Below are 23763 nucleotides of genomic sequence, written 5' to 3' on the forward strand. Positions count from 1 at the left end.
TCGGTTTCGGCTTTTCCCCACTCCACTAGGACTGAAAGCCCTGTGGCGCTGCGCCGCCATCGGAGCCGCCGCCGCCGCCGCAGCCGCCGGCCTTTCCGCCGCTACGCGGAGCCTTCTCCTCCCCGGCGGCGGCTGCGCGGGCTGCATATCCTAGTACGCTGGTACTCTCTCCTCCGGATCGTCGCTGGTTCTGGAGGGCCTGTTTATGCTTGCCTGCACTGCTGATTTGCTTCGTTGGTCTGCGTGTTGCCTATTTTAGAGAAAGCGACTCGATGGCGTCGAGGTGCACGGCGAGGCTTCCGTCTCCACCGCGCGTGGCGGCGCGGTCCGGTCGGGCTGTCTCGCTGGTTTCCGTCCGGCCGGTCAAATCCGGCGTGGCGAGTATGGTTTCCCTTTAAATGCTTCTGTGTCTGGTAGCGAATTGGGGGGGGCAAAAACTTGGATTGCTCGTTTGTTTTGGCAGGAGGACGTGCCGTCGTGTGCGCCGTTAGCTTCAGGCCCTGTATCGACATTCACAAGGTTCGTACGAGTGTGGAGCACTTTCTTCTGATATCTAATTACGGTAGACCGAAACACATTGTGGTGGTTCATGTGTGTTCTGAACTTCTAACATGTTATCAATGGATGCCCCAACTATGTAAGCAAAGTTCTATGATAAGATCTTTGAGCTTGTGTGTTCCTCATTTTCCTGTGATATGATTCACCTGCAACCTACTGATACTAAAACAAAAGACTTAGGTATTGATTTGTACAGTCACTTGGCAATTGCAACCATCTGAGTTCAATTACTTCTGGCACCAACAGCGTCATTTATCTGATGGGCTGCTTTTTTTATATAAATTTCCAGGGGAAAGTTAAACAGATTGTTGGCTCTACTCTTCGGGATTCATCAAACGATGGCACACCACTTGTGACAAACTTTGAATCAGACAAGCCTCCAGCAGAATTTGCAAATCTATATAAGGAGGATGAGCTTGTCGGTGGGCATGTAATCATGCTTGGTGCAGATCCTGCTAGCCAAGCCGCAGCCATGGAAGCACTACATGCATATCCTGGTGAACATGTTTTCTAGCTTTTAGCATAACTGCTATGACCAGCTGTCCACAATTGTTTGTTTGTTATTTTTACTAATTATATTTTTTACATAGATTCAGAAGTGTTCTTATGTTTTGTCAATTATCGAAGAATACCGATCATATATGGATGCTTGCACTGTTTAATTGAACAAGTATAATGTTTTTTTTAAAGAAACAGATATAAAATGTCATTTAGCTATTTGAGACCAACTAAAAATATTTTTTCAACTGTAACTCTAGGGGAAAAAAACTTCATAGAACTTCTTTTTCTCTTTCATGTTTGATAATATTTTTCCAGTGATATACCTGGTTAGATTCTTCTGGTGGTGATTTTGAATGATATATGTTTCATTCTGGCTGTCATATTTCATTGTTGATGCAGTAAAATTAAGCCTATGATATGTAATTTAGCATCACTCTGAAAAGTAGTTTATTTTAGTTCTGGCCATTCAAGCCTTAAGCTTCCACTATCAGTATATAGATAAAACTTGTCAATATATGATCCAGCCAGGATACTTTTTTGCAAGTTCTAGTTGCTGATAGTTTATTAACTCAAAAACTTGTGGTCTTGTCAAGCATTGTATCTGAAATCACATTGTAAATGTTGGCCTTGTTGCTCCTGCACCCTCCAGGGCAGTTTTTCTCTACATTATTTAAGGATATTTTCATAAACTGTTGCTATTGGAGAGTTTTTCCATCTGTAGTGGTGCTTCTGCTAGTATGGTTTGTTTCTACTATAGGCTAAGAAGCAGTATCAGTTTGAAGTATTTATGATAAACATGGGCTATAACACTAGGTGGTTTGCAAGTTGGAGGTGGAATAAATTTGGAGAATGCAATATCTTACCTTAATGAAGGGGCCAGTCACGTGATTGTTACTTCTGTACGTGTTCATGCCTTGATCTGTATAAATCAGCTGTTCTGTTTTTCTTTACTTATTTGAAATCACATATGGTTATGTGTTTTAAAATTAATCTTAGCTGCCTTACATTTCCATTTCATATCAATTTCTTGTTAGACAATATGTTTAGATCTCATATATAGGTTGCTCCACAGTAACGTTACTTTTGCTGTCCCAAAGCCTAACATGAAATGAGAGCAACCTATCAAGAACCATACCTCTGGTCGTTGATCTACAGGAAATATTTTTTATCATAACATTCTGGCGATGACTCCACCTACCTGGTTCCAAGTCCTCGTGCCCACAAATATTATACAAATGCGGGCATTTTCAATAGGAATCTACTGAGGTCAGGGATTTGCCACCAGCTTCCGTCTCTTTGAGCATGTGTTAGGGGCCACCAAGTGTGGTGTGTGCGCACATGTGTCTTCCATGTAATTGCAAAAAGAATAATAAATCTTCAAAGATATTACTTTTGTTGGCGATAATCTTTCTCACATTGCAATGTCTTGATTAAGGTCCATAATGTCTAATCATCAATTACTTATATGTTTTCTGTTGTAGAGGTCACTTCCATTTCTAAAAAATGTTAATGTTGCTTTATTTTGACAAATTCATAGACACTAATTACTAACACCCAGACAAAAGCTTCTGGTTTAACTGACCCGATTTTACAAATGTTTGATATGATTTTTTGTGTCATCTACCTCCCTTTGCTTTTACTCTATTTGGGTCTATCTATTTGGTTGAATATAATGAATCATGCATCTGAGACCTTTTATGCAGTATGTGTTTAGTGAAGGCAAAATGAACATCGAACGGCTGAAGCAACTTGTAAATCTGGTTGGGAAACATAGGCTTGTTTTGGACCTTAGCTGCAGAAAAAAAGTATGAAGTACTTCAGGCATCTTTTGTTCAAGTATAATTAATCCATTACTGCATTAGACATGATGATCGATGTATAGCTTACAATACTGGATTATGCTCTTTCAACTGTGGGATTTAAGTTGCTTCTAAGCGAATTGACAGTTTTCTTTTGTGAATTATGGTAAGCATATGCCTAGTGTAATGAAAAATTTAGCGCTTCAAATATTTATGGGAGCTGTCCTCATTACATTCTTACATATGCACACTTCTGTAGCCTCAGTTCACGATCAACTAGTGAGATGCCTATGTTGCATGCTGGTATATGAACAATTCCAAATGCCTGACGTGCATAATGGTCCCTATTTGGCATTTCATAGCCAAAAAGTATTAGAACAGTGCCATGGTTGTCGCATCTCTTTGGAATTTTTCTTAGACCAGTTCATAATGTCTTCTTTCTGGGATTTTCGTTTTGATCTGTTCAAGTTTAAACTAAAATGGTTTAATGATTGTGCCTAAATATAGTTTGCACTATGTATGCCCCAATAGTTAGACTGAGCAGTATACAATATACGAAAGTAATATCTAATTGAATTCCATCTAACTGGTTTCTGTGATAAACTGGCAGCTAAAAGCATGAACCAACAAAAAACGAAATATATCATTATTTTAGGTGTACTTGCTCCATGTATTCCTTCTTTGTATTCTGGATAGAGTGTTACTTATGAACATAATTAGTTGTACCATCAGATTTGAGCTTTTTCCCCCTGAACCAAGATAAATTTTCGCATAATCTACCAGTTAGTTCTTGTCCTAGTTTATATAAAAGTTAGAGAAACACAAGGTAACTGAATACCGTGTAAATGCTAGAAAGAACAATTGGAATTACACTAATGTGCTCGCCATTATCATATTATTTATAGCTATTTTGATATTTTATTACTATGTTCTTACAATAATATTTCTTGATAGGATGGAAGATATGCCATCGTGACTGACAGATGGCAGAAATTCAGTGATGTCTTTGTAGATGAGCCAACATTAAAACATCTTGCTGCCTATGCAGATGAATTTTTGGTCCATGGTGTTGATGTGGAGGGCAAAAGGTGCCTTTTATACCTTTTCTCTGTTTCATACTTTCTTGATAGAATTTTATTGTTAATGGTAACATGAGATATAACTGTTATGCACTCCCTCCTTTCCAAAACATAAGTATTTTTAGGTTGTTGAGCAAATACTGAGTTTATGTCAAATTATCCCCTTTTAGTAACTTCAATGGTCATTTTTTGAACTTTGAATGGATTAGATTCCCTTTGCAAGCACCTGATTGGCTTAGCAATCATTGAAATGATTGGAATCATGGAAATTGGTGCATAAATGTTTATATTGTGGTATAAAATTTGAATCCTAGAAATGCTTATATTTTGGAATAGAGGTAGTAAGTTGTACTCCCTTTGGTTTCATAATACCTGCCGTTTTAGACGAGGGTAAAGTCAAACTTTTGAAGTTTGACTATGAATAACTTCTAAAATATTAACTTTAGACGCATGTAGGGCATATTTATAGATTAATCTTAAAAGGCATTGCAATAAAATCATTACTATGTCTGTTGATACTTTTATATACATTGTAATAGAAAATAGTGATTAAATTTGTTTTTGGAGACCGTGCCCTTGTCCAAAACGACAAGAATTATGGAACCGGAAGAATAACAAAACTTTACATGTCTATGTTTGCCAAAACTTTCTATATTCCAGCATTCATCCTGAGTTTCAGAAACCAATTACTCTGTAAAGATCTCATTTCTGTGCTGTCAGTTAGGTATTAAATTTAAAGACACATTGTTGAGCAAATGAAGTTAACATGACCTTTCCTAATAGATGCAGGATTTTTTTTCACCCTCTCATTATTCTTTGTCTTGAGTGAAATGAGTTCTAAAGTTCAAAAGTTTATTTGTGTTCTTCAGTAATGGAGCTACTCCTGTGTCTTGGATTGGTTGTTACTTTGTATATCCGGTCCACATGTGTATTCACTTACTAATGATATTCCTGCTCTACCAGTGAATAGCTTTCTTTTTGTATCATTACCTTTTCTAATTTAAGCTAGTGTGAGAGTTGCAGGTTAGGAATTGATGAAGAACTTGTTGAACTATTGGGACGCTATTCACCTGTATGTGCAATTCTTCTTCACCCATTAATTTAAATTCTTATTTCTATCCTTTATTTTTGTTCTATATCTGCAACTGTAGTCTTTATTGTGAAATTATATTTTTGTTTTTATCTAATTCTATCATTTACAATGCTGTCAAATAAACCAAGCACTTAAACTGGCTGAATTAACTGCATTTTGTAGTTGAGAGTTTAGATATTTGAAAGCAATGAAAAATTCTACACATGCAATGTTTATATTTTAAAAGGTTATAATAACTAGGGACTATGGCCTTCATAATTATAAAACCCAAGAATCCGAATCAAGCAGCAACTAGGCATTTTACCATCCTCGTTTCTTTTGAATGAAACAATTGTGAGCAAAAACAGTGATAGCCGTTTATTGATAGTATAAAATTGGACGTGGTAATCTAATTTTTGGCAGATGGGCATTTACTTGGGGTGTTCAGATACAGTTGTGCAGGTCAGTAGGTTGGGACAATAGCCATGCATCCGTGCATACTCCCAAGCCAGTAAAACGGTGCCTAAGCTGTATCTGAATATCTCTGTTCCTTCTGTTACGAACTCATAGTATTATCTTTGACTCTGTAGATACCGGTTACTTATGCCGGGGGTGTGTCTACAATGGACGACCTAGAGAGGATAAAAAGAGCAGGCAAAAGTCGAGTTGATGTTACGGTTGGAAGTGCTCTTGATATATTTGGAGGAGATTTGCACTACAAGGACGTCGTTCTTTGGCACAAGGACCAAAATATGGTTACCCAACCATGAAATGATCAGAGGTGTAATGCTTGATCTTGTTCCACCCGCTCGATTGCTATGCATAGGCCACACTTGTTAAGTTTTATACTGCGAATAATCCATTGTCTTCTATGGTACAAGTTGAAGCTGAGGGGTTTGGTTTCGTTTGGATCTGGAACTAGGACTGGCAAAGCTGTTTTTCAAGATAATTGCGCTATATGTTTTTGGATATTGAGTTAGCCTGTACGATGGTGAAACATAACGAGGGGACCTCCACTGATCCTCAGCTGACTGAGAATACTCAACATTTTGGCGGACCAGCTTATAGCATGCAGTGGTTACAAGCTTACAGTATGTTTTGATTTCTCTTGACGGGGATCCATGGCTCGGAGGATTATTAGTGCCCCCATTTGAAATGTGGGGATTCTCCCAATTTCCTGCGGGTCATGTGAAATCACTATGTAGCATGTACGGATGCACCAGACAAACCAATGTGGCCATGTTGATCACTGACTCACTGGCGATGTTTGGCCATGAAGTGTGATAGGATTGCGTAATATGAAGGCCCCATTTGCAACCATGAAACGTTTCTCAATTCATGCAAGAACTGATTTATTTGAAACTATTAATGCATGTTCTGGCCTTGTGGCTGATTTACAAGGAGTCCTATTATTGGTTTAGATAAGTTCTCATTTCGTTCTAAAATATACATATTTTTGGAACAGAGAGAACAGACAACTCCAGTGCAAATGCGCAATAACCGGCCTGCAATGGTGATGATCCTAGACAGTGCCAGGAAGGGATCAAAAGGGTAGGTAGAACGGAAAAGATTTGGCACTCGACTCAGGTACTCGGGATATGCCGGCTGCAGTTGCAGGTAGGAGTATGAATTGAGGTAGGACCATAGGAGTATAGAGCGTGTTTGTATGCTAACTGAGCGAACCAGCTTGGCCTGAGCCCAAGCCTGTAACCTGCCTAGGAGATGTTTGGTTGCTGTCCTAAAAATATTAGCTTGAGAATTTTTGCCTGAACAAATTTGCCTGAGTCAAGCCTAGTAAAAAGGTTGCCTAAGTAAAATCATGGTTTTCCTCCTACCTGTCTGAGTAAAATCACCCCTCCTCTCACTCTTTTACCACTTTTCTTCTTCTCACTCACTGTATGCTCAGACAAAATATGAGCAAACGCTGCCTGACACAAGTCAATTCAGGCATGTTCTTTAGGCTTCAACCAAAAGTCATGCATGGTCAGATAACTCTGACAAGCGATCTCAGGCTATCCTCAGGCATGAAAAATACTCAGGGATGTTGCTCAGGTAGCAACCAAGCAGGCTCTATGCCACTGCCCGCTTCCGATGGCTCGGCGATGAAACCTGTTTCTCTGTGGTGCCCAGGGCAGCTGCGGATGTGCTTCGCCCGGTGGCTGTAGAATACACGAGACGGACAGTCGGGCACTATGGCATGCAGTTCGTCTCCGACGCACGCACCGTTCATTGCAAACCGTATCCATGCGGGATAACGCAAGCGAACCATGACGCAGGAGGCATCGACACAAGCAAAGCAAACAGAAAATCTTATCAACTGGTGCCCGATCGTTGGGCGCAGCATGGCAGCATCTGCTGCTGCATGGCGTTCACGTCTCGCGCGGCGGCCGGCGACACGGAAGAGAAAAGGGAAAGCTGCGCTGCAATAGACAAATTGACAAAACCGGGGAAATTTAACTATTTGCCACGGTTAAGATTGCATACTCTTTAAATACTACTTTTGTATCTGCTTTTACAAATATACCATCGAAGAGAAGTTAAGTTAGCTCCTAATATTTTATCACTTTTGATGAGTTGGCACACCACGTCCGTGCTAGCGTGGAGAGAGCAACGAGAAAACCGCATGTTGGCGCCGAAGCCTTCCGCCCGGGTGGTCGCCGTCGAAGCCGAAAGCCACGCGTTGCCGCTGAAGCCCGGAGCCGCGCCGCGCCGCCGAAGCTACCTGCCGCCGCGTGCCGCCCGGCTGCCCACGACGCTCCCCTAGCTGGTCGCCGCCGAAGACGCGCGTCGCCGACAAGGCAGCACCGAAGCCTCGTCTCGCCTCCTGCCGTCCGGCCGAAGCGACCCATTGTAAGCAGTCATCTCCTTTATCTCTTCTTCTCCCATTTTCTTTTTTATTTTTAGTAGCTTTTTTGGTTGTTGTTCCCGCTTGTGCTCAACTTCTTATTGCCGACGACATCGATCTGTTATTTATGAGATTTTTCAGTGATGAAGCCGTCGGATTGCTCGCCCTGGTCATTTGTTAATAGGGGTAGAATGGTCTTTTCGCGTAGCAAAAAGGCAAAATATTAGTAGCTAACTTCTCTCCAATGAAATATTTGTAAGAGCAAATACAAAAGTGGTATTTGAGAAGTATGCAATCTTAATGGCTAATAGTGGCAAATAGTTAAATTTTTCACGAAACCGGAGCCTGGAGGGGCCCCTGCCTGCCTTGCCTAGACGCGGCCGATGCACTGCATTGGTGCATGCGATCCGTCCGGCCAGCTCTCTCACTAGTCGCTGTCTCGCCCACTGATCCACCACGATACCACCACTCACCGTTGTTCGCCGTGTCCCTGACACCAAGTCCGGAAGTCTCCCCGGATTTGCCACCCCACCAACCACCACCTTTTCCTAGTGAATTTTGGGGTCATCATCTTTCCACTTCGTTCGCTTTGGCTCCCTGCTCTGATGCTTCGACATCAATGTCCTGAGCATCTACGGCACTTTAACGGTGATTTCTCTATATTTCATATTATAGAGAAATTATTGTTAGATGTAACTTTTAAAATACAAACACTATTAACTTTCTTTTTAATAGAAATTACTTCTTACGTAAGATCTAATTTTATTTTATATAACAGTTCATTTAATTATTTAGGCACAACATTTGTTAATACCCTTATTAATTGAATTTACCTTTTCTTTATTAAGGCGTGACGGCGTAAATAAAAGAGGTTTGGGAATGCTGGGTTTGGAGTAGCAGGAACTCTGAGGTGAAGCCCCTAAGGTTCATCTCAAATTTTATATGGAATTTCAGTGTTGGGTATATGAAGGTTTTTGGATTCTTTTTTCATATTAGCTACTCTACGCTGTTTTCTCCGATTCTCACGATAGCTGCAAAGTACAAAATGGCAATCTTTCCGTGCAATGCAGTGAGCTGAATGCTTTACACAAGATTGAATTTTGGTGCAAGTTCTAGGCTCTAGCTTCATTTCCCTTCGCTTACAATTTCAGAAACCGATTCCATGACACCCCTTCAAAATCTCCTCAATTACTGCTGAGCCATCGACACCACCATTGCCTCCAATGGACCTTATCTTTCGGCTTATATTTGTGTTTATGATTTCAAATTTAAAATTTTAACTTTAAATTTAAGATTGACTTTGATGTTTTTTTATCATAATTTATTTTTGCCCTATGCTTTTAGATTGCTAAGAACATGTATATAAAAAACTTCGTTTCCAAATTATTTTTATTTAGGGCCTTTTCGGAACACAGGAATTTTACAGAATTTTTACGAAAAATAGTTCAATTCCTCTAATTTTCCTTCAAAATTCCTTCAAAGCAAATAGGCCCTTATAAATATGCCATTTTGTTTTTTTCCACCAAAGCCAAACAATATGTGTGAATACCTACCCAAAATCCAAAAGTCCAAGGGCTAAATTGCAAAAGATACCAAAAATGAAGTTTTCCACTGCATTTAATCATTATTAATTAGCCCTCCATTTCCAACCAAAAAACTCGAACCAAATCTCCACTCTCCAGAGCTTCAAGCATCATCCTCCTCTTCTCTTGGAGGTTGGAGCCGCGGGACGGGAGAGCGTGGAGTAGGGAGCTGGGCGGGGCAACCCCAGCCACCATGCCTCGACCCCCGCCTGCGGCTGCGACGGTGGCGCTCCTCTTCGCCGCGGCCGCGCTCTGCCTCAGCGGGGGCGGCCGCGCGGCGGAGGCGTCGTCGGAGTTCAACTACCCGGCGGTGTTCAACTTCGGCGACTCCAACTCCGACACGGGGGGACGGGTGGCCGCGGGGTTCGAGTCCATCGCGCCTCCCTACGGCTCCACCTTCTTCGGCGCCCCCTCCGGCCGGTTCTGCGACGGCCGCCTCATCATCGACTTCCTCAGTAAGCGCGCGCCACCCTCTCACCACCTCCATGGATCCTTCAATTAGCGGTGTCTCGTTTAGAATGCTGCAACCTGAATCGCGCCATGGTGATCCGGGCGGAGACGATGCGGCTTCTTCCTGAATTGCACGAGAAGAACAGTCTCTTTTGTTGATGATTGAAATGTTCGTCGCCTATTGATTCTTGGCATCCAGTTAAGTGTTTCATGAAAAAAGATGAATCTGTGTACTAACGACATTGTTCTTCGTCGATTCTTGATGGCGGTGTGGCCATTTCGTCCTCGCGTTGGTTGCGGAAAAGGGAGAATTAGTTAAGACGGTCCTTTGCAGAATAGACCAGATCACCAGAACGGCTGTGATGGTGGTTAGAAGATTTAGGGTGGGAATTGGGGGCATCATTGCGGATGTGGCCATCAGTAGCGGTGTTGCACTGCTCTAACACTGGAGGAATTGCCAAGTTAGTATGTGGGTGGTTCAATTCGTGCAATTGGTACCCGTACCTTCTTCTTTGCAGCTGGGATTTTGGTAGATCTGGAGGGAAGGGAATGATGTTTCTTGATCTGGCTTCGTCGCATTTGGGGAAATGGGGTCACTGTTGGTTATGCTTGACTTCGGTGAGCTTGCTCTGTCACCACCCAGCTGCCTACTTGCCTAGTGACTAATTTCCTGGATGTGCTAAGAGTGACCTACCATCTACCACGTGTGATGTGTTTCCACTTACTCTCCTCTTTGTTATTTCACATAATGAATTTTCCCAGTTTTTAAGATGTGACTTGCAGTTAATCTGTACAATCTACCATTTTGCAGAAGACTCTAGTATTCTGAAAGCATTCTTAACAATAGATCTAGTGATATATTAGTTTTAATGTAATCACTCTAAACCTGGAACCTTAGATTCTAAATATAGTTGCTTGAGAGGGCTAATGCATTACCCTTTTGATAGGAACAGACAGTGCATTGACAGTATGCCTGTTATATGCACTAGTTTGTTAGTATGATTAGGAAGTTTTTTTTTTTCACACTTTTATACATGAGAAACTTATGTGGCTCACTACCTGACATATCGTTTTAAACTTCCTCCTGCAGTGGATGCGATGGATATGCCGTTCCTCAATGCATATTTGGATTCTGTTGGTGCACCTAACTTACGCGCGGGCGTTAATTTTGCTCAAGCTGGCTGTTCAATTACTCCAGCAACTGCAACATCCGTCAGTCCATTTTCCTTTGGTCTTCAGATTAAGCAATTCCTTGCATTCAAGGACAAAGTTACTAAGCTTCTATCTAAAGGTATGGCAGTTTTTCCCGTATGTTATACCTTTGGATGTTGTGAATCACAAAGAAAAATGGAAATGTCTTCTGCAGTATGTACCCATAACAGTCATGCAGACCTAATGAATTTTTGACTGGAGGTGGTTACCAAGTTGTTGGTAAGGCTTAATAGGGGAAAATAAAGAACTGCACCTAACAGGACTCCCAAGACAATTGACACTATCAAATTTAAAATAAATTAAAAGGACATAAAGTTGAGTGAGTTGCAATGAATGAAAATTTTCAGAACATTTTAGATCACTTATGTTTCTAGAAATCTGTAGAAGTTTCTATATAATTTATCGTTTGTTCGTTAGCAATGGCAACAAGTTTGGAATCCTTGCAGTGACTAGATTTTAGCGCTTAGCATTGTAATTATAAACTAAAGGTCTGAGAATAGACTATTAGTCTGTCTGAGTGGTCTGACAAACTTTTCATAGTTCCGTTATGTTTTCTAAACAACATATATTCCATATTCAGCTATGCAACTTTGTTAGTGATGGGATTTATTTATTTACTTATTTTGCAGGAGATAGGTACAGAAGATATATTCCTCAGGTGGATTACTTTTCACATGGACTTTACATGTTTGATGTAGGTCAAAATGACCTTGCTGGTGAATTCTACTGGAAATCAGAGGACCAAGTTGCCGCATCCATTCCAACTATTTTGTTAGAATTTGAAACTGGGCTCAAGGTTTGTAAAATATACACAATATTCTCATTCTTAAGCTTTTGCAGTACATGGACCCCTTTTTTCCCCTTCAGTTGCATTCAGTCATTCTATTTTTTTAGAGGTGAAGTGTGTAATGGTCTGATGCAGTTCACAGAATGGTTTCAAATAATGTGTTTGTTGTTTTCCCATACTGTTTCGACTATGTATTTTTTGATTTATGAAGGACTTCGCTCTAAACGTGTTCCTTCCTCTCTTATGTCAGAAATTATACGAGCAAGGTGCCAGGAAATTCTGGATTCACAACACAGGTCCTCTTGGCTGCTTACCTCAAAACGTAGCTTTTTTTGGCAAAGACCCATCCCAGCTGGATGAACTTCATTGTGTAGCAAAGCACAATCGTGTTGCAAAGCTTTTCAACTTACAGCTGCATGCACTTTGTACAAAGTTAAGAGGTGAACTCGCTGGGTCTAGCATCACTTATGTTGACATCTACACCATCAAGTACAGCCTGATCGCTAATTACTCTCGTTATGGTATGCAACTAATCTTTCTAGTTTCATCCTTCCTTATTTATCATGAAACCAAATACATATAATATCATTTGTGCTTTCAATTATAATTCTGCGAATTTTTTATGGGCATGAGCTTCAAGCAGAAGAGTTATGATGAATCGCCACCATCGTTCCTAAACTAGTGCTTCTAATTATAAACTCCACTCAAGGGAAATAAAGATGCTTTGCCTTTTTGCTCATTCCCCTACACTGCTACACACTTTTTTAGATAATGGAAGAGTACAAGACACTACACTGCTACACATAAACAAACAATAATTTCCTTCCTTTCTTTGGCCTTCTTGTAATATGGATTTTGGCACAAGCTGGATCAGTGATGGCTGTTATAGCTAGCTCATCAGAATTTTAAGCAGTAGGTTTTCAAAACAATAATTCAAGTAACTACCTTAATTTCTGCCTTCCATTGCTACAGGGTTCGAGAATCCCATCCAAGCATGCTGTGGATATGGCGGACCACCCTTGAACTACGACAGTAAAGTACCTTGTGGACAGACAGTGTCTCTGGATGGTAATCTTGTAACGGCAAAAGGGTGCAAGGACAGCACAGAATTTGTCAACTGGGATGGAATACATTACACGGAAGCTGCAAATTTCCACATCGCATCGCAGATTCTTACAGGGAGATACGCTGACCCTCCATTTGCTGACAAGATGCCGTTCCTCATAAAACCGAAGTTCTAATGAGCGAATATTTATTTTCGCTTTAATGAACCACTGAGATGATGTATTGATCAAAAACATTGTATTTTTTATTACTTGTCAATAGATAATAATCACATATAGCTTATTTCAGTTGTCCATAGCTTTTCATATCCAATGAGTTCTCTGTATACTTCTTCTACAGAGACTCGGCCGTGGTTAATCAAAGCCAAAAGGTTTTGTTGCATTGTTGTACGGAGTAGCATGTAAATTTTCTGCAAAGCTTCCACATTTTGCAAGGACTGTTGGGAGCAATAAAATGAAAAAAAAAACATAGATTATAAAGGGAGACGAATTGGGTAAGGTAGTGCTGATTTGCACCTAATTGCTCAGTTATGCTACTGCAATAAAAAATACCTCTGGTAACTTCTCAAGTACGGTAAAATTGCTCTAAAAATTAACCAGCACGGTGGTGCGCTTGTGTTCATCACAATTCTCTGTTTTTCTCTAAAATTCTGACAGAAAATCGGGTGATTTAGCCATCTCTTGTTCAATATCACTGTACATATCAGCATGCTGCTGCTCGCTCCTTTTTTTTTTTTGGAAAGAAAGAAAAGGCAGCTGCTCACTTCTTGGAAATGTAGGCGTAGTACTGCGCCATGGGCACGACGAAGGCGATGACGAGCAGGCCGCCGACGACGAGCGTGAACTGGCCGCGCTTCTCCTCCGTCTCCTCCTTCGTCTTGAAGTTGGACTCCCTCTTGTTGTCCTTGAACGACGGCCCGCCGGGGTCCGGGAGCCCGTCGATCGCCGCCACCAGCCGCTTCGCCGTCGTGTAGATCGCCTCGTTGTACTTCTCGTCGGTCGCCAGCACTGTTCCAGAATGTGTGTTAGTTTTGGTCTCTGCGTCGTGAATGGCGCACAGCACGGGGACCGGGCCGGCGGCGAGCTAACCTGGGAGGTTCTCGGAGACGGTGGAGTCGAGGATCTCGTCTCCGACGGCCTTCACGAAGGCCGGGCCACCTGTTACGGCGCCCTCCTTCTGGCTGGTGACGAGCACGACGATGCCCTTGTTGTTTCCTTCCTCCACCGTCGGGTACCACTTCTCCAGCACTTGGTCCGCGTACTCGAACGCGTCAGCTTTGCTCTGCATGCAAAGGTCGCGGGTCACGTGGTCACGTCATGGATGAGCCGCCGGCGGCGAGGTGTATCCAGCGCTGCGCGCGGCGGCGCGGGCGGACGTACGTACCGTGAGCTTGCGGACGGTGATGAAGTTGATCCTGATGTTCTTGCGGGACTCGAGGTCGCGGATGAGCCGCTTCACGTCGGACTTGGTGACGCGGCTGAGCACGCCGGCGTCGTCCACCACGTACGAGTCCTCCGGCGGCCCGCCGTTGAGCACGTCGAACTCCGACGCGACGGCCGGCGCGGGCGCCGGCGCCAGGCTGATGGCCAGCGACAGCGCCGCCGCTGCCAGGCCGTGCTGCAAGAACGACGCCCAGCTCCCCACGCCGCCGTCCCCGCGCCAAGCGCCGACCGCCTGCGGCTGCTGCTGCTGCCTCTTGACCGCGCAGGAGACGACGACGACGGACCTGGGAGATGGCGACACGGCGGGGCTCACTGGCTTCTTCTTGGAGCAGCGAAGTGGGGTGAGCAATGTGGAGGGGGAGAGGAGGGTCTCCATGGCTGCCGGGGAGAAGCAAGCTGAGCTTGTGATCAGTAGAGTCTGTGCTGTTTTCTGTTTGAGTTTTGGTTGCAATGGCGTAGGTTGGATTGTGATTGGGTGGATGGGATTCTGGAGCTGGATAAGGTGCCGTGCCAGCGTGGACAGCCATGTCTGGTTACCATACTACAAGAGCAGAAGCAGGTCTTCAGCCTCCGGGCAGGTTTCTCTGTTCCCCTCCTCTCTTCTCAAATCTGTACTCCTATAAAAAGGAGCAGTGACAGGGCAGCATCACCACCCACCCTCACTAGGGATAAAAACGGATCGAATACGGTTAGAAACTAGCTCTATCATATTTGTTTTCATATTTTTTTCGAAATCGAAATCGGAATCGGAAACTCGGATATAAAAACGTAATCGAATATTATCAAATACAAATACGGAGTAAATATGGATCGAAACGAATACGGTGACGAATATTAATCGGAACATAAAAACCTATTAAACTAAGCTTCACGTATCATTGAAGAAATATAACCTGTTATTTTTTAATATAAGTATATAACTTATCAATATTTTTAAATATAAGTAATTACTAATATCATAAAAAGAAATATATGTTGCGGTTGTATGGTCGTGGACGCCTAGACTACTTGAAATCAGTTAATTAGAACCAGCTAAGGTTAACACTAGTTTGGCCGTTGGGATGGACTTCTTTAGGTCGAGCTGATTTGATTGAATGGTTAATGCATAAGTCCGAATATCCGGAGAAAAATTCGGATACTATCCGACGGATATCACCCGTACCGTATTCGTTTTCGTATCCGAAAAAAATATCCGAATCTGATTTCGAATCCAAAAATTTCCGGAACTATCCGACCGAAGCTATCCGAATCCGAAAAATGACCCGTCGGGCAGAAATTATCCGAATCACTTTCAACCCTAACCCTCACTATGGTTTTATAATTTAGCCCTTAAATTTCTTGATATTAAAAACCAGTTAAATATAGATTGATATCTACATATAAATTCAAATTAGGGTGACTATTTCATATAAGAATTTAATAACATATCATAAAATCCGTAGCAAAGCATAGGTATTTAACTAATCAAACATAAAATTCTTCCTTTCTTTTTATTAAACTGTTGCTATGTGCTAAAATAAGATACTCCTGAACTCTTACAAATACAATTATATAAACAAATATTCAGAGTTGGCTGTTTATCGTATTCGTTACTTTGATTATGTAAACAAACTTAATTTGATAGATAAAATAGTAGAAAACTGAAAACACCAGCCAGCTTTACAAAATTAGAATATACTTGCATCTATTTCATATGCTGGATTTGGTTAATGAATTTTTCAAGCAAAAATTCTACTAAATCTTGGCGAGCGAAGAATATACATGTCACCTAAAGTCATCATCCCGCTTGATTACCCATTCGACAATAGGCAGCAACAAGAGACTATTGTAATCAAACATCATTTTGGCACACCACCTCATGTCACGGGGTGTGAAGATGCTCGTTACGCACTTACCGCTGGTGTTACGCTGGTAATCTTGAGCACACCATGTCCACTATCCAATATGAATTGCTCATGTTTTAGCGAATGAATATTGTGCTAACTAATATTTTCGACCTGGTTCTTGGTCCCACCAGAGTTTATAAAGGTCTCTTAAGCTAAGGCCTAAAATCACAACTCTATTGCTGAATAATGTGCTATAAGAATATGTACATTTTGCTCCCATGGAATGCCTTCAATGAATCTTTTTACTAAAGATATTGATGTAAGAAACAACGTGCATTTTCTATCCTCCTCTCAGCTTTCTTAGCGGATTGGATTAGACAAGAAAGTAACAATTATGTATAAAATATAAATTACTGATGCATAATAATCATAAATGCATCTCAACACTGATAAAATATAAATTTTTACCATTATCTTCATTGTTGTTTCTTAAGAGTTGCTATAGACATGCAGCGTCGAGAAATATGCCAAAATTACATACTGGCCGGTGATAATATTGAAAGTAGTTGGCTAAATATATCATTTAGTAAATTTATTAGTATCTTGAACAGTAACTAAAATTTTAAGCAAAAGATGCTCGTCCAAGTCCAGATTCTGAAAAAAAAACATTAAATGGTAGGTTGGCTCACATTAAGTTTTCAAGTTTGGAGTAATTTCAAAACTTACCGTGCCAAATTTATATGCTAATTATAAAAACATTGCAATACCAAGTTCGGACACTAATTTCAGAATCATTGTAAAATCAAGTTCGCACATTCCAAGGCCAATTCTAATCAAATAAGTTATATACAACGTTTGATATTAGCACAAAATTTAAACTTTTTAAAGCTAAATTAAATGAAAGCTACTTTATGGAAACATGAGTTGCATCCAATATAGTTTCATGTATGCTTATATTAAATGAAAATTGTTTTGACGTTTGTACATAGCAAATGAACAGAAAAGTTGTCCAACTCTCAAATAACATGTAATTCAACGTGTAAACTTTTCTAAATTTAAAAATAAGTATCATTGTGTCTCCTTATATTACATAAAAGAGAAATTTAAATCAAATATTAATTGATAGTACAGTGTATAGCAAATTTTTATCACATGATTTCTTTTCAGTTTAGAAAAATATACCCATGTTTTTTTTTATCAAAGTGAAATTACCCGTGATGTAGTTTTTATTAAAGTGAAATTACATGTGATTTCTCTACTGAATGTGTTTCTTGTTCATTATTACCCAGAGAGGTGTACATTTCCTTTAATGATCCTATGGTGATGCATAATTTGACATATTAAGTAATTCACTTATTTCACCTAAAAAGATGGTGCCAACACAATATTTATAGAACACCAAATACACATTCCTATTTATCAGACAATTTATTTCATGATATTGTTAGTGATTTGGTCGGATTGGCATTTGATAATGATGGTATAGAGCCTTGATCAATCGGATGATAAGCGCATTGCGACGTTGCGATGAACATGAAATCCACTGTGTTGGCCTCATTGTTGGTTGGAGTTTGATCCTTATGGCATATGTTTGTATTTATAGAAACTTTATAACTAGAAAATCTATACATTTATCTTTGTAGAAAGATATAAAGAGTTTGCCTTGTTTCTAATTGCAAAGAATATGTAAAGTCCAAAATAATATATAGACAGTCTCTAATTGGAAAGTAAATATTTTTATTTTTATAGAAGCTCTTTCAGGCCACTGAATTAAATAGATGATTCTAGATTGTAAGATTTGTCCAATAAATAAAAGTAATTGATACATTGTATGGTAGGTATGCGTGCATAAATGATTTTTTAGTAAAATACACCGCTAGTCTTTAAACTTGAGCCAATATGGTATTTAGATTCATAAACTTATAAAATTAATATCTAAGTCCCAAATCTTGGTTTAATATATCACATGAGGTCAAAACTGGAGATGACGTAACTCCGGCGCTAATGACCATCCATCCATGAAGGCTAGATTTTACCATTTAAGCCCACAGTATAGCATCAAAATCAACTACCAGTACACCCAAATCCTTTGACGTATGACTTAAATTGTTTATATTTTTATGCCAATATATAGATGCATATATTTATTGATCTTGAGGACAGCAGGAGTCGACTTGGGGGTATATTGTAGTGGGGCCGTGGGTGAGCCTAATTGCAAAATTCTTGCCTACCTGTGAATTTTGGTTGAGAGTTGAGATATACGATGAAAGGACTAGTACCAGGCTCTGGAGCACATGGAGATAACCCCCTATACTCCCATGGAAGAAACTGCATCTTCTCCCAAAAGATAACAGCCTCTTAACTCAAGGTTTATTCTGTTGAACGATCTAGCAGGATCACCAAAAGATAACAAATCAGCTTCTTTTATATCTACAGACTGCAGAGTATATGAATACTATACTGGGTACATTGTTCATAAAGGTGAATTCATACTGTAATATTGTACATCATACTAGCTCTTGTGCCCCACCTATAAAGGCTATGGAGCTCAGCTCATTACCAATTTTTTTTATTTTTTAAACCTTTTTAAGAAATAATTTTATTACTAAACCTCCGAGGAAAATATTTTCACCCTATAAACCTTTTGGCCACGCCACCAACATTGACGTGGTCAAGCGACTTGCCACGCCACTGTCGGTGGCGTGGCAGCATTGTCTTGCCATGCCATTGACAATGGCGTGGCAAGACAATACTGCCACGTCATGCTATGCCAGAACAGGCTGCGTGACAGCGTTGTCTTGCCACGTCATCAGCACTGGCGTGGCCAGTTTAGATTTAGAAATATTTTCCCCAGAGAATTAGTAATAAAATTATTTTTTAAAAGGTTTAAAAAATAAAAAAAATTCGCTCATTACCGCCCTGAGGGAAGCTCACACTATTTAGGACCACTAGTTTCCGAAGGTCCAGCACGCTCCACCATAGCATCATAGAGCTGTCGACCGTTCTGTGTTCCAACGGCAAATAAAATTCCATAAAATAGAATAACGAAGTTTTTAACTTACTACAATCAGTGGACTTACGAAAATCACGGGGAAGAAATGGATTTGGCCTTCGGGTTTTGTTTGGGTCTCTTTGAAGTAAACCAAGATAGGAAATTGTGGCCACCACAGTTCCCAGTTCACAAATGTTGAGTACCTGTGGATGCATTCAATTGTCAAAATGATTTGTCGAGCAAGATAGCGCAATCTTTGGCACGTGATATTATATGCGTTTTAGTTTATGCAAAACAAGAAGCTAATGCTTAGTTTTTTGATATATTTTTCCCTTATTAAATCATGTCAACTGACTTGCCAAAAGGATCCTGTTGTGAACCACATATGGTGTAACAGATTAACATGCCTACTTACTTCCAACGATTCTTGCCACCGACAAATACATTTTCACCTGACGACTCCAACTGATCGCCCACTTTAACTTCCTGAAATAACACAAACATTTAAATTATTTTTTGCAATGAAAATCATATGAAATTAATTAGAATGAAGACCCACAAATCCATCTTAATCCACATACGTCATGATTTGAAAAGAATAACATCATTCACGTGACTGAATCATAACATACATTTCTTAAAAAAAGTTACTCCCTTTGTCCACAAATATAAGCACTTTTGGAATAGTACCAAGTCAAACCTTTTTAACTTTCACTGTCAATAACAAAAAGGAAACCATAAATATTGATGACACATGAATGATGTTACTAGATTTGTCATGAAGCAAGCAATCATAATATGCAGCTCTATCTATCTATTAAAATAATTTGTATTTATTTATATTATTGGTCAAAATAGTATACTGAAGTCCATATTTGATATCCTAAAGTGTTTATATTTGCAGACAGAGGGAGTAAATCACAACATATTCACTGATCTTTGCTGTAATGTATGTGCTTATCAACATATGTATTTCCGTTATCCCTATTTTACTGGAGAAGATAGAGGGCACGAACCAAGGCCTGATCATCAAAGACAAATCTTACTCTAGTAGTCTGCAAAACAGTGAGATCAGTGTTAGCATGAAACTCAGTGTTCTTAAGAAAGAGACGAGGAAGTAAGCTGTGGGTAGCTAGTTGATGATGGAAGATCTAATGAACAACTTGTTTTAGTTTTGAATGAAATATAAATACGAACTCTTGCAGCACCGCATTGATACAGTATGATCCATGAAGTTAGACATCAGATTATCCAATTAGCCTTACAGATTATATCATATGGAAACAAGATAGAATTATATAATATAATATATGTTCATAAATAAGCAGATGCTCTAAAAGCAAAGCATAATCAGGGTTGCACTGGCCTGGAACAAAAGAAGACACCCCAGTAGGCCTACAGGTGCAGCAGCAAGAAGATTGTCTGCATATGCAAATGCACCAGCTATCCCTGTATTTGAAAATACTAGTTAAACTAGTGGAATTGGGGAATCACCATGCCAACATTTAATCCATCTTTAAACTTCATGTAGAAGTACAAATCCAGTACTAATTACAGAGCTCACCAAGTATAACAATTGGCAATCGATAGTCAGGGTCAGGGACAATAGTTTCCCTGGTCTTCGACTTTCTTCCAATCTGCAAAGGACACTTATTAACATATCATAGAAAATGTGAACTAATCTTGCATACATATACAAAACACTGTACAATGCAAGCAACTCAAATTCCCTTTCACTGGTAATTAAATTCTTGGGCGTTGGGCAGGCCTGGATTTTTAATGTGCAATTGTGCACACAATGCTTATAAGATTATGCTGATTCGTTATATCAACTCCACTTGGATGTTCTAATTGGTGCTCAACTATGATTAAACAGAAAATGGTGCATCAATGCCATTATTTTGTGAAATAAATTGCAAGCCTCTTTTATCATGAAGGACAACTTAAAGCGAACCACAGCAAGAGGTACTAAAAAAGAAGGGTACACTACATTAAAAGTCTAACCACGTTTACTATTGTTGCACGCCTCAATTGCCTCCCGCCATGTACCCTAACAGAATTCCGTGATGGACTACCTAAATCCGCTCGACATGAAATCACACCTCGAACTGCAGAAGTAGAAAAGAAGAAACAAATCATCTCACATGTACACCATTATGATAATGGGAGTGTAGTATATCACAGTAAACAGAGGCTACTATTTATTCAGTACTGATCACAAAAACAGCAAATACACATGATACATGGCCCTAGTTGCAACAAAAGCTGTGAGCTTTATCAGTCTCTAGTGATGATTTCTGGTACATGGAGGAGGCAGGTAATCAACCATTCACCACCAGCATAAACTATTCCAATGAAGGACAGTTCCCCAATCTTGCTTTTCCATATCAACAAAGAATATGTCATTTTTTGAAAAAAAAAAGAAGGCAACAAGAATATGGCTTAGCACGACTGAGAAGCCTATTAGTGCTAGCTTCTCATCTCAAGATCTATTGCAATTTTCACAAGAAAGGTCCTGAATTCCTCTTGCCCAAACAAACATGGCAATGACGACTCAGTAGACACCATCACCTTCACAAAGTTCACCGTTTGAGAGAAAGTGTGTGGTGACTAAGTAGTCAATACCGGCAGCAAGGGTTATCAGCCATAGATGGCAGGAGCCCATGGTTATGCATGAAGGAAGATCAATTCTTGGATATGAAGATGGTTACCTTTGGGAAGAGCTGCCAGGAAGAGGGGGGAAGATAATGAGAGAGCGGAAATCATTGCTCCCTCAGCTTATATTCCTGTTCTTCGAGTTTTTTTGGTTTTTTTCTCCCTCTGAATCTTCTGTGGAATAGAGAAGCACTCAAGCCCGTTCCTTGATCCTCCTCACTTCTTTTCTTGTGCTTTTTGACGGACCTTGTAAACAAGCACCCCACGTTCAGCCACAAGAGTTGCGCAGGGTGCCCACTGCCACTTTGATATTGTTTCTTCACAAGTATGGTTTACCTACATACAAACCCGGAGCACAGGGATTCCAAATTGTCACGAATACGCTACTGGATAGCATATGCATAAAGGGAAAAAAATGTAACTTAACACATGGACCATACTTCACACAATGTAATCGACAACCATTTATTACAGTTAATGGCACAAAAATGGATGTGACTAAGTTTGCATATCCGATGGATTGGTTCCATTAGGCCATTTTCAGTGTTCTTTTTCATATCACAATTTTCAAGTGTGACACGTCAGCGTTCTAGTTTTGTTCTGTGAAATGAAAGGATATCTCTTAATGGTCTCTTTTATTTTATAGTTTTATAGACTTGATAGAGCATTAAATTCCTACATAAGAGTAATTGCTCCATGAGAGAAAAATAGTAGGTGGACCCCGCACATGATCTAGATGAAAAAGAAAGGTTTGGCCTCAATATTTCATTCGGCTTTCATTTACTTGGAGACAACGCCACAAGCCTTTCACTAGGATGAAAAGAGTTCTCTTCTCTTTTCTAATTAAATTCTTGTCATGTTATCAAAAAAATCTGATGTGACACGTAATTAATACCAAATAAAAGGGCCACTAAGAATAGTCTTAGACACTCAGCATGCTACATTTGTGAAGGCCTGTCCAACAAGAAAAACAACTACCAAAACAACAAAGAGTTTCAATCGCAATGAAGGGAAAAACCAACAATGACAAAAGAAAATTTGACACAAACGAACCATCCTTTTTTTTTTTGGTCAGCTAATACCAAAAAGAAATATGAGATAGCTAATACAATACATTTACGGCGAATACAGCACAACACCAAAAAAAACATACTTAAAAATGTGCAAAAGCATTTGTACTTGGATTTCTTTTATTAATCCTCCACCCCAAAAAAGTTAAATTGACATATATTTGTGGAGCAATATGCGATACCAAAATCTACGCCATTAATCCCTTTTTTCATTAGGACGTCTATACTTATTTCGGTCGGTCACATACAAGATGTTAGTCTGTCAAATACCACTTCCATCATACAACTTTTACTTAGTCTCAAAACCAAGTAAAAAAGTTTCAGAAGTAACAGAATTGCAGTATGATACTCCACATTGGCAGGGGAAAAAAAGAGGGAAGTACAAATATATAATTCCTCTATGCAACATAAACATCTTTGACTGCAACAAAGACAATCTTTTTGGCGCCGACCAATTCAAGCAGAATAATGCATACGATAACTTGCAACGAAACAATACAGTAGTACTAATTACAGAACATTCCTGGGAATGCCCTAACCTGATAAGCGCCGTCGCCGCCTCGTCGGCGGCGAAGACGGAGACCACGCACGCAAGGCTCGTGTCCCTCAGCCGGCTGCTCGCGGGCGGCTGGATTTGGGAGATTTGGAAGAGAGAGTGAGAGGATAACAAGTGAATGGATCAAGCAGCCGGAAGGCGGAAGGCCCGGAGGCCGCTTCACCTGCGCGTGCGACCGTCCGATGCGAGCCGGCGGCATCGGACGGTCCAGAAGCAGCGGCGCGATTGCCTTGCCCCATTCCCGTGCTGCGCTTTATCCACCGGCTTCCCC

The 23763-nt window shown here is 40.3% G+C and overlaps 4 protein-coding genes across 7 annotated transcripts; 2 read left to right on the forward strand and 2 right to left on the reverse strand.

The window, feature by feature from the left end:
* Positions 1-27: 27 nt before the first annotated feature.
* LOC102720237 (1-(5-phosphoribosyl)-5-[(5-phosphoribosylamino)methylideneamino] imidazole-4-carboxamide isomerase, chloroplastic) lies at positions 28-6787 on the forward strand. Of its 2 annotated transcripts, XM_006654308.3 has the most exons (9): positions 33-161; positions 260-381; positions 464-519; positions 848-1055; positions 1873-1958; positions 2763-2864; positions 3813-3946; positions 4961-5009; positions 5600-6786. In XM_006654308.3, the coding sequence occupies exons 2-9, from the start codon at positions 273-275 to the stop codon at positions 5777-5779; spliced, it is 924 nt and encodes a 307-aa protein (XP_006654371.1). In that variant the 5' UTR covers positions 33-161; positions 260-272; the 3' UTR covers positions 5780-6786. The 2 variants fall into 2 exon arrangements, with proteins under 2 accessions (XP_015693301.1, XP_006654371.1); XM_015837815.2 differs by lacking the exon at positions 2763-2864 and having other exon boundaries at positions 28-161; positions 5600-6787.
* Positions 6788-9522: 2735 nt separating this feature from the next.
* Positions 9523-13248, forward strand: LOC102720521 (GDSL esterase/lipase At1g54790). Of its 2 annotated transcripts, none has more exons than XM_006654309.3 (5): positions 9523-9892; positions 10978-11178; positions 11729-11895; positions 12137-12407; positions 12859-13248. In XM_006654309.3, the coding sequence occupies exons 1-5, from the start codon at positions 9631-9633 to the stop codon at positions 13125-13127; spliced, it is 1170 nt and encodes a 389-aa protein (XP_006654372.2). In that variant the 5' UTR covers positions 9523-9630; the 3' UTR covers positions 13128-13248. The 2 variants fall into 2 exon arrangements, with proteins under 2 accessions (XP_006654372.2, XP_006654373.1); XM_006654310.3 differs by lacking the exon at positions 9523-9892 and adding an exon at positions 9972-10505.
* A 272-nt stretch (positions 13249-13520) lies between these two features.
* LOC102720986 (UPF0603 protein OsI_019212, chloroplastic) lies at positions 13521-14972 on the reverse strand. The gene is made up of 3 exons (XM_006654311.3): positions 14335-14972; positions 14040-14232; positions 13521-13958 (listed from the first exon to the last, which is right to left on the reverse strand). The coding sequence occupies exons 1-3, from the start codon at positions 14767-14769 to the stop codon at positions 13711-13713; spliced, it is 876 nt and encodes a 291-aa protein (XP_006654374.1). The 5' UTR covers positions 14770-14972; the 3' UTR covers positions 13521-13710.
* A 3654-nt stretch (positions 14973-18626) lies between these two features.
* Positions 18627-23594, reverse strand: LOC102721274. Of its 2 annotated transcripts, none has more exons than XM_015837325.2 (9): positions 23476-23594; positions 21923-22112; positions 21216-21319; positions 20776-20848; positions 20578-20660; positions 20228-20266; positions 19627-19697; positions 19300-19414; positions 18627-19223 (listed from the first exon to the last, which is right to left on the reverse strand). In XM_015837325.2, exons 2-9 carry the CDS (start codon positions 21975-21977, stop codon positions 19155-19157), a joined length of 609 nt encoding a protein of 202 aa, XP_015692811.1. In that variant the 5' UTR covers positions 21978-22112; positions 23476-23594; the 3' UTR covers positions 18627-19154. The 2 variants fall into 2 exon arrangements, with proteins under 2 accessions (XP_015692811.1, XP_006654375.1); XM_006654312.3 differs by having other exon boundaries at positions 21923-22202.
* Between the last annotated feature and the right edge of the window lie 169 nt (positions 23595-23763).

Source organism: Oryza brachyantha, chromosome 5, assembly GCF_000231095.2.
Source record: "Oryza brachyantha chromosome 5, ObraRS2, whole genome shotgun sequence".
Lineage (NCBI taxonomy): Eukaryota > Viridiplantae > Streptophyta > Magnoliopsida > Poales > Poaceae > Oryza > Oryza brachyantha.